General features: G+C 43.9%; 1 protein-coding gene across 6 annotated transcripts in view; it reads right to left on the reverse strand.

Annotated features, from left to right (window-relative positions):
- The window catches only part of GRIN2B (glutamate ionotropic receptor NMDA type subunit 2B), a 456,390-nt gene that overhangs the window by 190,044 nt on the left and 253,120 nt on the right, over nucleotides 1-13,226 (reverse strand). For 5 of the 6 annotated variants that reach the window (XM_056115816.1, XM_056115817.1, XM_056115829.1 and 2 more), the window contains one exon: nucleotides 2,948-3,546. In XM_056115816.1, the coding sequence (XP_055971791.1) occupies nucleotides 2,948-3,546 (599 nt within the window). Of the gene's footprint in view, nucleotides 1-2,943; nucleotides 3,547-13,226 lie in introns of those variants that run through there. The other variant, XM_056115847.1, reaches the window with a different exon arrangement.

Raw genomic sequence — 13,226 nt, forward strand, 5'->3', positions numbered from 1 at the left:
GGTGGGAGGGTGCTGGGAGCAGAGACAGCAGCACCACCATGCACAGAGCTGGGCTGGAGACTACCCAGCATTCAAAAGATTATAACCACCAGGTTCAGAGCTAGACACGTCAGCTGGAGGGACCCTCCAGACAAGAACAGTGTCCCTGGTCATGGAGAAGAAAAGAAGAGGACTAAGAAGAGGACACTGAGAGGCACCAGCATTTGAGATGTAAAGAAAGAAGAATGTCTCAAGCAGCCAAGGGCTGGGAGGGAACCCTAGCCAGGCAGAAGCAAGCTAGATGTGGTAACCAGGGACACGGACAGTCATTCTGTGCTCAGAACTCACATCTAGTGGTTCTCAGAGGTCCACGCCATGCTGGGGACCAAGCCAGGCTCAGCCACATTTAAGGAAAGTGCCTCAAAGCTCTGTGCTATTTGACTGCTTCCTTTCCTTTCCTTTTTATTTATTTATTTTTATTTTTTTAAATTGAATCTCGGAGATAGAGCACTGTATAGCACTGACCTCCCGTTGTTCATCGAGTTGCTCGACCAGGCCAGTAACGTCTCCATTGTGAGACTTGTTGTTACTGTGTTTGGCATACTGAATACGTCATGGGGAGCTTGCCAGGCTTTGCAGTGCGGGCAAGATACTCTCAATAGCTTGCCGGACTCTTCGAGAGGGGCAGAAGAATTGAACCCGGCTTGGCAGGGCCAGCCACGTGCAAGGCAAAAATGCCTTATGGCTGTGTTATTCGTAATATCCAAGGCCAGGGAAAATGGACCAGAAGGACTGGTCAATGGTTGAAATTACCACAAGGGGTGTGTGTGGGGAGGGAGGGTAGTTAAGATAGAGGAGAGTTCTCTATGACAATGATAATTGGAAATGACCACTCTGGACAAGAACTGAGCACTGAAAGGAGGTACAGGGATATACATGATAACCTTTCAGCATCTGTATTGAAAACCATAATGCTACATTTCTTTGGTTCTTTAAACTTTCATTTTATGGACCTGTTTTAGTTTCAACTCTGCATTAGGGGCTTGGTGGAGAGTCTACAGTTCAACTCCTGCCAGGAGATAACCAGATAAAAATGAGAAATGGCAAGCAGGAAGCAGAGTCAAACTCCACTCACTGCAGGCCTATGTTTCCAAAGGACTCGGCTTTCTGTGCTACTTCTTAAACGCTCAGCCCTTGAGTGTTTCTTACATTTTTCTGAGTATGTGTCTGATGCAGCTCATAAGAGATTTGAAAATGGATGTCTCAAACTGCTCAGGGAGTTAGGGGAAGTCCAGTTATCAAACTTTGTGCATAACTATGATCCTCTGTATGGAAACTAGCAGAGAGCAAACAAGCTGTTCACAGCTTCACTCCACTATACCCCTGAGCAGTTGGATCAAAGGAAAGCATTAATTTCTTCTCTGTGCACTACCGCATTGTTAGAAATTTTAGAATGCTCCCATGTCACCATGTTATATGAACAATAATTCCATGAATTTCTCTAAGTTGCAATGTTTTCCTGATCTTCAAGATACTGAGAGAGTGAGCTAGCATGGTTTTAAGAGGTGACTTCATAGAGCTGAACTGTAGCACTGGTTTGTGACAGAAAAAAAAAGAAGAGAAAAGAAAAGGTAATGGTTAAGTATACAGAACAGAAATAACTGCCTCTTATAGTAAGTAAGATTTTCTACTTTACCCTTTGGTATTAAGATATCCTGTACCTACATTCCCTTTAGGTGTTAAGTCATGCTTCTTATGAGCTGAAGGCAAATTTACAGGAGTTTGTTTACTTGTTTTAATTTCCTTAGTAAAGGTAAAGGCCCTCCCGTTGATCGTCGATTTGCTCGAGCGGGCCCAGTAACGTCTCCATTGGAGACTTTGTTGTTACTGTGTCTGGCATATCGAATACTCTCGGTAGCTGCCGGGCTCTCCGAGAGGGGCGGAGGAATCGAACTCAGGTCGGCCATGTTGGCCGCTTGTAAGGCGAACGCCCTACCCGCTGTGCTAAAAAGAAAAAAATGATTCGTTCTAGATTGATTACTATAACAAACAAACAAACAACAACAACAAAAAAAAGCAGCCCCCAAAAGCATGGCAGAGAATCATCTACCCACCCTTCACAGTAACACTATACCCATCCCAGCTGGGGTGGGTGGCAAGATCTGGGCAGAAGTGCACCTTCACCTTCTTCTAACTGAATTAGCCAGAGTGGAATCAATCATGCACCAGACTTCTCCAGCAGCACTTTCCTTCTTAAAGGTAGAGGGAAGAGAAGCAAAGGCAAGTCCTCCATGGGGAAACTCTTCCCATAACTGCAGACCAAGCATCCAACTCTCCACTTCACTTCATACAACAGCCTCCCAGGAAACAATGGGGCTGATCACCCAGATGTCCAAAGAGTCTTCAGAGTTATCCAAGACAGAGGCCATAAAGAAGTCTGGGTATAACTCTAGACTGAATCTCTCTTCCGGCAGAGACTTTAGACAGTTTCATGAACAAGCCTTATTCCCTTGCACTGTCAAATGCAAACCATTTGAAAACCCTGCCTGTCCAAGTAGTTGCTTTAAGGATTAAATGAAGCCAAATATGCAAGACACTTAGAACAACTCTTGTACTCAGTGTTCAAGGAGACGGAAGGGTGGGGCCTTGCATGTGCAAGTTCCCTGACTTTAATCTCCACCCTGACCAAATCCCAACAATACTAGGAATAGCCCTGGACTTCTATGATCACATCCAGGGTGGCCTTTATGGCATTCAATACTGCTAAGTCCAACTGGTGCTTGGGAATTGCACCTCAGGATAAGAGTTTCTCCTTAGTTCTCAGCACAAGATACAATGAGCGCTGGATCTGAAATCCCCTTCGTGGTTCCTGATATCCTAGAGAACAGCCCTCATCACACTAGCATCCTGACCCACTCGTTCCACAGTTTCTGGAACTGCCACCCAGACTTTCAAGCTGTGCACTCACCGATTCAGCATGTTGGACTGGTAGATTCGCTTCTCATGGGTGTTGTAGCAGCTACTCTTGGGTTCAGGGATGAAGCTGTGCTCAGACAGCATGTCTGAGGCTGCACTGGTAATGATGGCGATCCCATCCCGCACCCTGGCAGAGAGACCATAGTCCCATTCGTCATAGGACACAGAGATGAGCCCCGTGGGGAACTCGGAGGGCACAGTGTCTGTATCTCCTGCCACCAGACTGGGCACGATCCACGTGTAGCCATAGCCTGTCAGCCCGACGGAGTTGGCCACCTCAAAGATGTAGGTGGCCTCCTCCTTGGTACAGTAAAGGAGAATGATGGGGCTTTGCAGTTTCTTGAGCTGATTCTGGATCTTCGAGTCTCCATCATCCAAGGACATGTCCAGCAGGAGGACTTCCTCCAGCTCCCAACCCACAAAGCTATTCTCGATGGTGCTACGGATCTTGTTGACAAAGTCCTGGTAGCCGGGGAAGTAGGTGGTGACGATGGAAAAGATGTACCAGTCATACTCTTCCATGATATTGAGCATGACAGACGCTTGCTGTTCAATGGAGGGGCCAAACTGGAAGAACATGGAAGACTCGTCCTACAAGAGTGACAGTATGGGGAGAAAAGAAAATAAAAACACATCAGAACAAGTACAGTAAGGAGAGTTTGAACCAACAGAATACAAAGGCTCATATTCATTATTTGGTTTTTCACAGAATGCCTTTAAACTTTGATCCTTTTAAACTGAAAATGCATTTAATGCCTTTCTTAGTAAAACTATCTCCTAGACTCTAAAGAAAAATCAACAGAGCTCTATAGAATCCTTATCTGGAGTCCTTGGGGCTACTGCAGAGCCTAAAGCTGTGTCCGAACATCAAACTTGCTAATATTTCCATAGCAACACATGAAAATCACCCAAAGTGGGATAAAGATTTTCTTAATGGCCTAAGGCCAGGTGAGGTCAGGCTTTACTGTCAAAAAAAAAATTATACATATACAGAGAGACAGACAGAAAAAACAGACACACACACATTTTTTATACCATGAACCTTTGAACATCTCCATTGTAGAAGAATATCATTCAATCAGAATATAAAATTCCAAATACCATCCATCTATCCATCTACCTTCCTGCCTACCTGTAAGGTGATGTTTTCACACTGATCTGGCCTGAAGCTGGTATTCAGGTATCAGGAAAAAATGGTATCAGGAAGAAGATTGGGTTGTCTATTTTTGATAAGGATATAAATGTTAAATTAATAGCACACTGAAACGTTGTCTGCTGTTATGGTAAATAAATTATGCAAGTTAAAGTAAGGCTCAAACTATTTCTCAGTTACCAGTTAGAATGACTTGTATGTAGGGCTGATGCAATAGTACAGCGGGGAGGACGTTTGCCTTACACGTGGCCAACCTGGGTTTGATCCCTGCAATCCCATATGATCCTTCAAGGGCTGTCAGGAGTGATCTTTGAGCACAACTGGTGTTGCCGCAAAACATAACAAAATAAGAATGACTCTTGTGCGGGAGCATAGATGATTAAATTATGCTTTATTTCACAGTCCTATAGAATGTTTTTCCTCTTTTCCGAAGAACACTACTATCATGCTCTGCATACAGTGGCCCTCTGTAACATCTAAACACTTTTACCCCCCCTCCCCCCCCTTCCCCTTCCCTTTTTTGGTTGGTTGTTTCTGAGACATATCCAGCAATGCCCAGGGATTGCTCCTGGTTCTGTGTTTAGAAATCAAGGGATCCTTGGAGGCCAGCCGCATATTCTGGGGGAGAAGGCAGCTCAGATAGAGAGGGGAACACCAAGTAAAGGGTGTTGGGAGGATCCTCCCAGGATGAGAGATGCATGCTGAAAGTATGAGTAGACCGAACATGAAGGCCACTCGAAGCCTCTTTTGCAAACCACAGCACCCAAAAGGAGAGAGAGAACAAAAGGGAATGCCCTGCACAGGGGTGGGGTGGGTGGGAGGGATGCTGGGAGCATTGGAGGTGGGGAATGGGCACTGGTGGAAGGATGGTACTCAATCATTGTATAACTGAAACCCAAGCACAAAAATTTTTAAGTCTACAACTGCACCTCACAGTGTTTCACTAATAAAAATTAAAAAAAAAATAAAGGGATCATTCTTCATGGTATTCATTCTTAAGGGATAATATAAGGTGGCAGCAATTGAATAATATAAGGTGGTCAGCTTAATGGGAGACAAGCACCCCACCCACTGTACTCTCTCTTGCCCCTAAATATTTTGCTCTGAACCATTGCCAATTGTTCCCTTGTTAAGATTTACCCTGCATTATCTTCTTCACTTTACAGATTAAGAAACCAGCGCCCTCTTCCACAATTTCCTGGTAGATACTAGCCCACTTGCCTCCCCTCTGTGATATAACACCTCTGTGTCAGGATCACAGGAGCTAACCTTTTCTTTCTTAAGGGAACATTTATTATTATTATTTTTAATCCTCTACACTAGTGCCTCAAAGTATGAGGACAAGGAACTGGGTTTTTTAAAGAAAACTGATTAGTGATTTCTTAGGTCAGGCACATATTATTGTACATTGGTGAAATTACTGGGGCATCAGGGGTACTACTATTGAAAATAATACAGGTTGAGCCCTATCCAGCTGGGGTCCAAAGGACCATGGACTCAACAATGAAAGCTGCCAACCAGTTGACTGGCCACAGTGGAGTGGAGTGTGCTTCTCAATGATTTACCGTTTCCCTTGTGCTATGGGGAAGGAAAAAGCCAAGGTTGAGTCTCTTTACCCTTAGGGAATGCTTCCTCCTTCTGATAAAGTGATGTTTATGACCAGGGTCCATAGTCCTGGACATCAACATGAGAAGAGAAACCTCCTAGGACCATGGAGTTCAGAAGAGCACAGAGTTGAGAGCACAGGTAAAAATAATAGAGTTTATGATAGGGATTACTTGCGCATCCATTCCAGGCCATAACCAGCACTTGCTCCTGTTCTGGACACAAGAACTACACGTTTGTGGCAGCCAGCCTGGTCCTGGTCTTTAGGTGGTAAGACATGTCTGGGGATCCCGAACAGCATGGCTCAATGATTCCAACACTCATTAGGGACCTTAAAGAGACAACACCCCCATTCCCTCACCACCACCACACACACACCCTGACAGGGAGAGAGGCTGGTGAGAAAGCCACTGCCCCAGCACAGCTGTCACATGAAAGAAATCATCCTTTCTTTTTCTTTTTACACTTTTAGCCAAAGAGAAGCTTGGAGATTCTTACATGCGACATATTATCACTTGATTTTTCACAACCCAGTGGATACAACCAAGTGACAAAAGCTTCCAAACATACCTGAAAACATTGCCTGTGCAGGATGAAAAGGTTCCCTACTGGAGGCAAAGCAATTCTGTGATCAACAAATGTCTTTCTCACAAGGCAGTTCTAGCATACCTGCCTGTAAAGCTATAGCGGGTCTGAATGCACAGCAAGAGAGAGAGCCCTGAGAAAAATTCTCATGCTCAATGGGCCCATGCTAATGAGAAGGAATTTGAAAGAAAACCAATCTATTAAGCCACAAGCTGACCCTCTCCTCTGTTTGCCTTTCTTAAAACTCACACAGTTATGAACTAGCTCCTAAAGAAACTGTTAGTTATTGTAAGAAAATAAGGAAAGAGAAACATTCATGTGGTTCCATTTCAGCCCTACTATCTCCTTCACCTATTTTGGGATCCTCAGCCTCCACCTTGAGCTTTTCTGCTCTTATCAGTCTTTTCATCTTTTTTGAGGGGGGTTGGGATAGACATAAAGCTGCTTTGGGGACCATCTGGTATCAAGAATTGAACGTGGGGCCTCTGCACAGAAAACCTATGCTCCAGTCCTTTGAACCATCTGCCCAGCAGCCTATTTTTCTGACCAATCTATTCTGAAATAAGGGTGATCAGATGTCCATTTTCTCCGTGGCACCAAGAGGAAGTGGCAAAACCCAAGAGAAATCAAGAGACAGAGTTATAGCTTGGGTGAGTGGCTCCCGGCATAGCGAATGGCCTGGTGTTATTCATTTTATTGACACATCCATCTGACACATACAGCCCTCAGAAATGGGACAGTTCTTTTTCAACAAAGCTGTGGGTTACCTCTGAGTTGCCAGGGATGACAGTGTTCACAAATTATGGATACAGTCACAAATTACAGAACCATCTCCATGTGTGCCTGGAGTGGAAAGGACCAGTGGCCTGGCAATGACACTGCGAGCATCAGCAGTCATGGTGACCATTTAGGAAGGGGTTGCAGGCCTCTCCAGTCCTTAGGTACTGCCCAACTTTGATCTACTCCTCCGGTCCCACAGTCCCCAGCCAACCTAAGTCACACATACCCTCCTCACTCCTCAAGTACCATTACAGCCCTTCCTAGCCTCCAGACCCACCTGGTTAGAGCTCTGAACCTAGCTTTACCCACTCCTCTCTCCTGCCTGCCAAGAAATCATCACAAGACAGTGATGACTACCAGAAATTAGTAGAATCATAAGCACAACTTGATACTGCACACAGAATCATAGGATCTTTGTTCTGGCCACCTGGAACTTGGTGCATTCCTTAGCTCTGATAAAGCACTAAGAATATCATTGAAAGAAATAGTCAATCAACTTGAGAAAAAGACCTGGAGAAAAATGAAGGAAGTCATTCAAATAGAAATGAAGGAGCTACAGAACACCACAGCAGGGTTTAGCAGCAGGAGGAAGAGTCCTCTTTAGGGTGAAAATCAGGGACCTCATCCAGATATCAGCCTCCTCAGCATCCCCATATTGATTTGTTTTGTCTCTCCATGTTGTGACAAAAGGCTGATGTCACAAAAAGGGGGGGGGGGTGGTTTCTTGGAGCAGTTGCTAACTCCAAGTGACAATTCCTGACCATACAAGCTCATGAAATGTTAGCACAGATATTTGCATATGTCCAATGAGAACCCCTCAGTCCAGATCATTAGGGTGTGTCCACATCACTTTGATGTTTCTGGAGATGCATGTTAATAAGAACAAAACAGATACCTCTTCATTTTATGAGAACTGCCTGGAGAATCAGCAGGACCTGACCCTTTTCCGTGTCATCCAGACTCCCTGTGGAGGCTGTTAGAAGGGAAGGATTTAACTGCTCCTGCTGGTTATACTTGCCACCAGCGATGGGCTTGGCTGTCAACCACATATGGTGATTGCATCCACTGAAGACAAGCAAGTTGCTCAAAGTCACAGCTCTTCTGGGGTCAAGGGTACCAAATCGCCAGGTATCAGAGCTGGTCCTCCTGTCCCAATTTTGGGCAGCTCTGAAAATTTTGTCTCCAGGACTTCCTCCATAGATAACTGGAGTTTCCATTAGAAAGAGTTTTTTTCACTCTTTTTCATCTCAATTTTGCTATGTGTGCTCAATTCTGCCTTCCCTTTCAGGATGTAACTCTTAGAGAATGGACATATACATACATACACACACACACACACACACACACACACACACACATCAATAAATGTCCTTCGCAAAAACCTTAATCTCAACCCTCTGTTTCCCAGAGAACCTTTGTAGGGTGGACAGGGAACTGAAATGCTCCTCTGTTCCAACTGTCTGGTCAGTGCATGTCTTCCTTAAAGAAGCAGGTAAGGATGCACAGTCTACAAAACTTGCACTTTCCTGAAAGTGGGGGGTGCCTTGTGGAGTCAGCCAGAGAGACGAAAATTACCTTTACACTTCCCTGTTGCAAATTCCCCAAAGACAGCATCTCTATACACTACCCTTTGTTGAACTGTTACTCCAGTGCCATGATTATCCCTATAACTCTACAAGAACTTCCCATGGAGATAGCATGACCTCACCATGACCTGTGAGGCATCCTCTCCTGTACCCTCAGTGTCCAGAAGCAACATATCCACTTCTCTATGCTGCCCAACTTTCTGCTTCTCTCCTCTCCTATGCCGGTTCCTCATCTTCCTTCTGCCCTGTTAAACTCATGGATCAATCCCAATGTCAAGGATTCTATGCCATATTACCTCCTATGGTCTCCTGACTGAAATTCGTGTAGAGATCAACCCTTTGCACTTGTCCTCTAGAGTCATAGACTGCATTGTACACATGACTGGGAGTGACTTGAAACATCCTTACCTTTCCCAAATTGTGATTTGATTTCCCATTTCAGCTAAATCATCTCTATCTATCCTCCAACTGCACTTCCTCTTTCTCTGGAACCCTCTTACTACTCAGTCTAAGCATCTTAAGCGCCTGACTTTTGGAATGAATGTCGCAAGAATGTAAGCTTTCTTTTCTCAACCAAGGGAGTCACCCATGTTCCCCACTGATTGCTTCCCAAGACTGAGAATTCTTCCCCCTTCAACCTTCCAAGTCTACGCCCTCTCCCCCAAGTCTATGCCTAACAAAGCAACAGGAATGGCTTCTTAAAATTGAAATCACAAGGTGTTCCAATTGGGACCCAATTCTCAGTGATTTCATGATTCTCCTAGAACAAAAAGTCAGTGTCCCTGAATTGAGACATAGGTGACCCCTGGATCCCAAATCCTTCATCTCCTACTCCATACTTCTTTCGAAGGTTCTCATAGCCTACACTTTGCCCTTATTCTAGTCTTTCCACCAGAAACTCTCTCTTCAGCTCTCCAGGGAACCATCAGACCAACATACACCCTGCTTCAGTCCTTGCTAAACCCTCAACTCCTTCCCCAGGCCAATTCTCATGCTGCCTTTGAATGTTATCCCTGGCCATAGGCATGCTTGCCCCTCCCCAAACCCCCCATTTTACTTCTGACATAATATTTACCCCTAACAAACTATGTGGATACTTATTTAATCTATTTGTCATGATAATTCTTGCTTTAATACCATAACTCACAACCTAGAATGGGGCCTGACCTGGCCCAGAGTAGGTATTTGTTGTCTTAAAACCCATAATTGATGCTGCAGCAGATTATCTCCAAATCTAATTTATCTTTGCTGGCTATCCAATTGAGATGAGATTATTCTAGTATCTTAAAAGCTTTCACATTATTCAAATCTGAGTAGTTTAGAACATTATCAGGATTATGAGCCTGCTAGGACATTAATGTAGTTTCAGATTAAATCGATCTGATTCCTTTCTAGCCCTTCCTGCTAGGATAGAGGGGCTACTGAACCCTGTGATCTTTTGTTCAATTCAGCTCTTGAGGAACATCAGGTCTGATAGAAAAACCCTAAGTGCTTTAGGCTTCATCAGTGAATTGCCCCCTTTCATCCCCCCAGAGAAACATACAGTACTCTTGCAAGCAGCCCTAATTACCTGAGTTTATCTTTAACCTTTTCTTTGTGTTAGTTACTAGAATCTTCAAGTAAGTCTTGGTTACTTATAAGTCAAAACTTCTGGTGATTCTGGACTTTGTATTTTGGGTGCATTATTTGCTTTTCAAAATATTTCCCCTATAGCCTTTTTAGATTTTGCTATAGAGCAATGTTCTTTGCTTAAACAGAGAAAGACCGTTAATGCTATGCTCCTAATATTTGTGAATCAACTGTCTCTGAAATAGATCTACTCCTGGGAATCTGTCATAGTTACTTGATTCAGACTTTGGTTGCTGTAACATCCCACCACAAAGGGAAGTCCTTCCATGGGACTGGAATCAACCTGGGACCAGCAGCAAAGCTACCCCAGCACCAAATGGGATAGTTTAGAAAGCATAAAAGCATGGTCTTGATGAAAGCCATTATGACTTAAGAGACAAGACCCCCATGGGGAAGGACAAGCTAAACCGAACTGAGGACCTCGTCTGGCATTTACAGTAAAAACCCTGCTTGCCGGTTGAAGCCTAGAGAACTATGTTTTAGAATCTATATCTCTTACTGTGTTTATTCAAATAACTTCAAGTATTAATAAGAAGTAAAATTAATTGTTTAATATATACAACTAAAGGGAAAGAGAAAAGTAATATACATGTCCCTGGGAGACAGAGTGTCTCCTTGAGTTAATCCCACCAAGGAAATTGTCTTTGTCGAAATGCTTTACCTCTGTAAATGATCAATCACACCAACGTGCAGTCCTGTATCTCGAGCCCCCTCAGAGGCTCTCAGTCAGCAGCTCTGCATTAAACAGGCCATTTTCATCATCAGGCTGTGGTCCCTATCTCTTAATTCCTCTACTGGGGAGTGCAGGAAGGCAGTTCTTGGCCACCAAATGTATGCATCGCATACCCACTCATAAACTCACAAAAGACTAGAGCCACTAAGCTGTCATTGAAAACTTACCACTACCACTACACAAGGTAAGTGGGACATTGGGATACTCTGACTGCCACAAGAGTAGCACTGTCCACTGTCCTCCAGTTGTTCATCAATTTGCTCGAGCGGGCCCAGTAACGTCTCCGTTGTGAGATTTGTTATTGCGTTTGGCATATCGAATACATCACGGGGAGCTTGCCAGGCTTTGCCATGCGGGCAGGATACTCTCAGTAGCTTGCCAGGCTCTCTGAGAGGGGCAGAGGAATCAAACTCAGGTCGGCCAAATTGGCCACATGCAAGGCAAACGCCCTACCACTGTGCTATCGCTCCAGCCCGCCACAAGAGTAATCCTGGACATTTCTTGCTTATCTTTCCCACACTGAACAGAGAGTAGCAGAATATAAGAGATGAAACCTCACCAGGAATCAGGGGATTGTCCTGGATTGTCCTCTCTCCACCTCAGTACAAGAGATCCTTGGGTGAGTAGGAATTGCAATTCCACACCCAGTGTAAGAGCTCTGGAGGGAGTGTGGGTTGGGCCCGAGCTTTGTTAGCTAGGCCTTAGAGAAAGGAAGATGGCTGATGTCCTCTGCTGACCCCTGAGTCAGAAACATCACCGCAAAGCACACAGTGGATGCTCACTGGTGTTGATGCTCAGGATCCCTCCCGCCGATTCAATGCCAGGCCTGCTCTTTTGCAAATTCTTACACAATACACAGAGCACTCCAGTTTCTCAAAACACCATGAACAGAACCTAGAGCAGATTCTACAACTTGAAGGAAGCATTCTGGAAAATGAACCAACTTGGGCCAATGTTGGCTTTCTTTTCCTTATCTGTCCTTTAAGCAAATAATTCTACTCTTCTTGAATTTTTCTCCCTGCATCTCTCTCTTGGTGGTGCTTCACTTAGTACATTTATCTCCTGTCTGAGAAACTAAAGGTGTTCTCTTTAATACAGAACTACTACTAGTCTCCACCACTAGCACTCTGCTAAGTCCTAGTAGATTAAAGTTCTTCAACAACAGTGTGTGCTAGTCTGCAGGTGTAAAAAGGATGAAGGTGTGAAAAGGCCTACACAGTTTTTTTACTCCAGGTCTGGGAGTAAGAAGAAATCTAAGGAGCGACAGACAGGAAAAGACGAGGCAAAGGATCAAAAAGGCAGCTCCTGTCTCATTAGAAAATGCAAATGAATTGCAGAATTAAAGTCAGGGTGCAAAGGTCTAGGGAATATGAAGAGAACTTGGAGATGGCGTCGATGTTCTTCTGGAAGGTACTGGGACTGTGCCCTCTTAACAAGCCCATTTCATTTCATCTTAAATTAAAATTCGTCTCTGTGGCTTGCTCCATTAGGAACATCAAAACAACTCTCAGATAGATTGATTTTTATTTTTATTAAGAGGTTCTTTTTATATAAAAGAGCAAGCTGACAAGTTCAGCAACAATTAGTCCTGTGATGGAATAAATGTACTTTTAACTAAGTGCAAGGAAGAAGATGGCTGAATAGAATAAGTTGAAAAACCTGAAATGGATCGAGGGGAAAAAAGTCTAAATAATCAACAGCATAAGTGAGGCAGGAAGATTAATATCAGCCTAAGTTTATCATGACTCTAAAATGAAACACATTCAACAATATAAATGTGGGTATTTTATAGGTTCAAAAGAATGGCATCTTAAAATCAAACTCTAAAATGAAAGGAATACAGAATATTTTTATTATAATGATACACTAAATCCAAAATATCCTGTGCCATCAGAATTGTCCCTTTTTGAAAATTGATTGAAGCTCTGTGATATACAATAATGATGGCTTTCCATGGACATAATTCCAATACCACTTCTCTCTCCCTAGAACTCCAATGCCCCTTCCTTTCACACTTCTGCCCCAAACACACACACTCAGTTGTGTGGATCAGTTCTTCTGTTGGGTTGCCTGTGGCCCTTTGTGGCTGCCTTGCTGTGTATCTTTGAGTCCCACACATGAGCGAGATCATTCTCTATCCATTCCTTTTGGACTGACTTCTCCGAAGACAATATCCTCATGTTGTGGCAAATCATATAAC

The sequence above is a fragment of the Sorex fumeus genome, unplaced genomic scaffold (assembly GCF_029834395.1).
Source record: "Sorex fumeus unplaced genomic scaffold, SorFum_2.1 ptg000003l, whole genome shotgun sequence".
NCBI lineage: Eukaryota > Metazoa > Chordata > Mammalia > Eulipotyphla > Soricidae > Sorex > Sorex fumeus.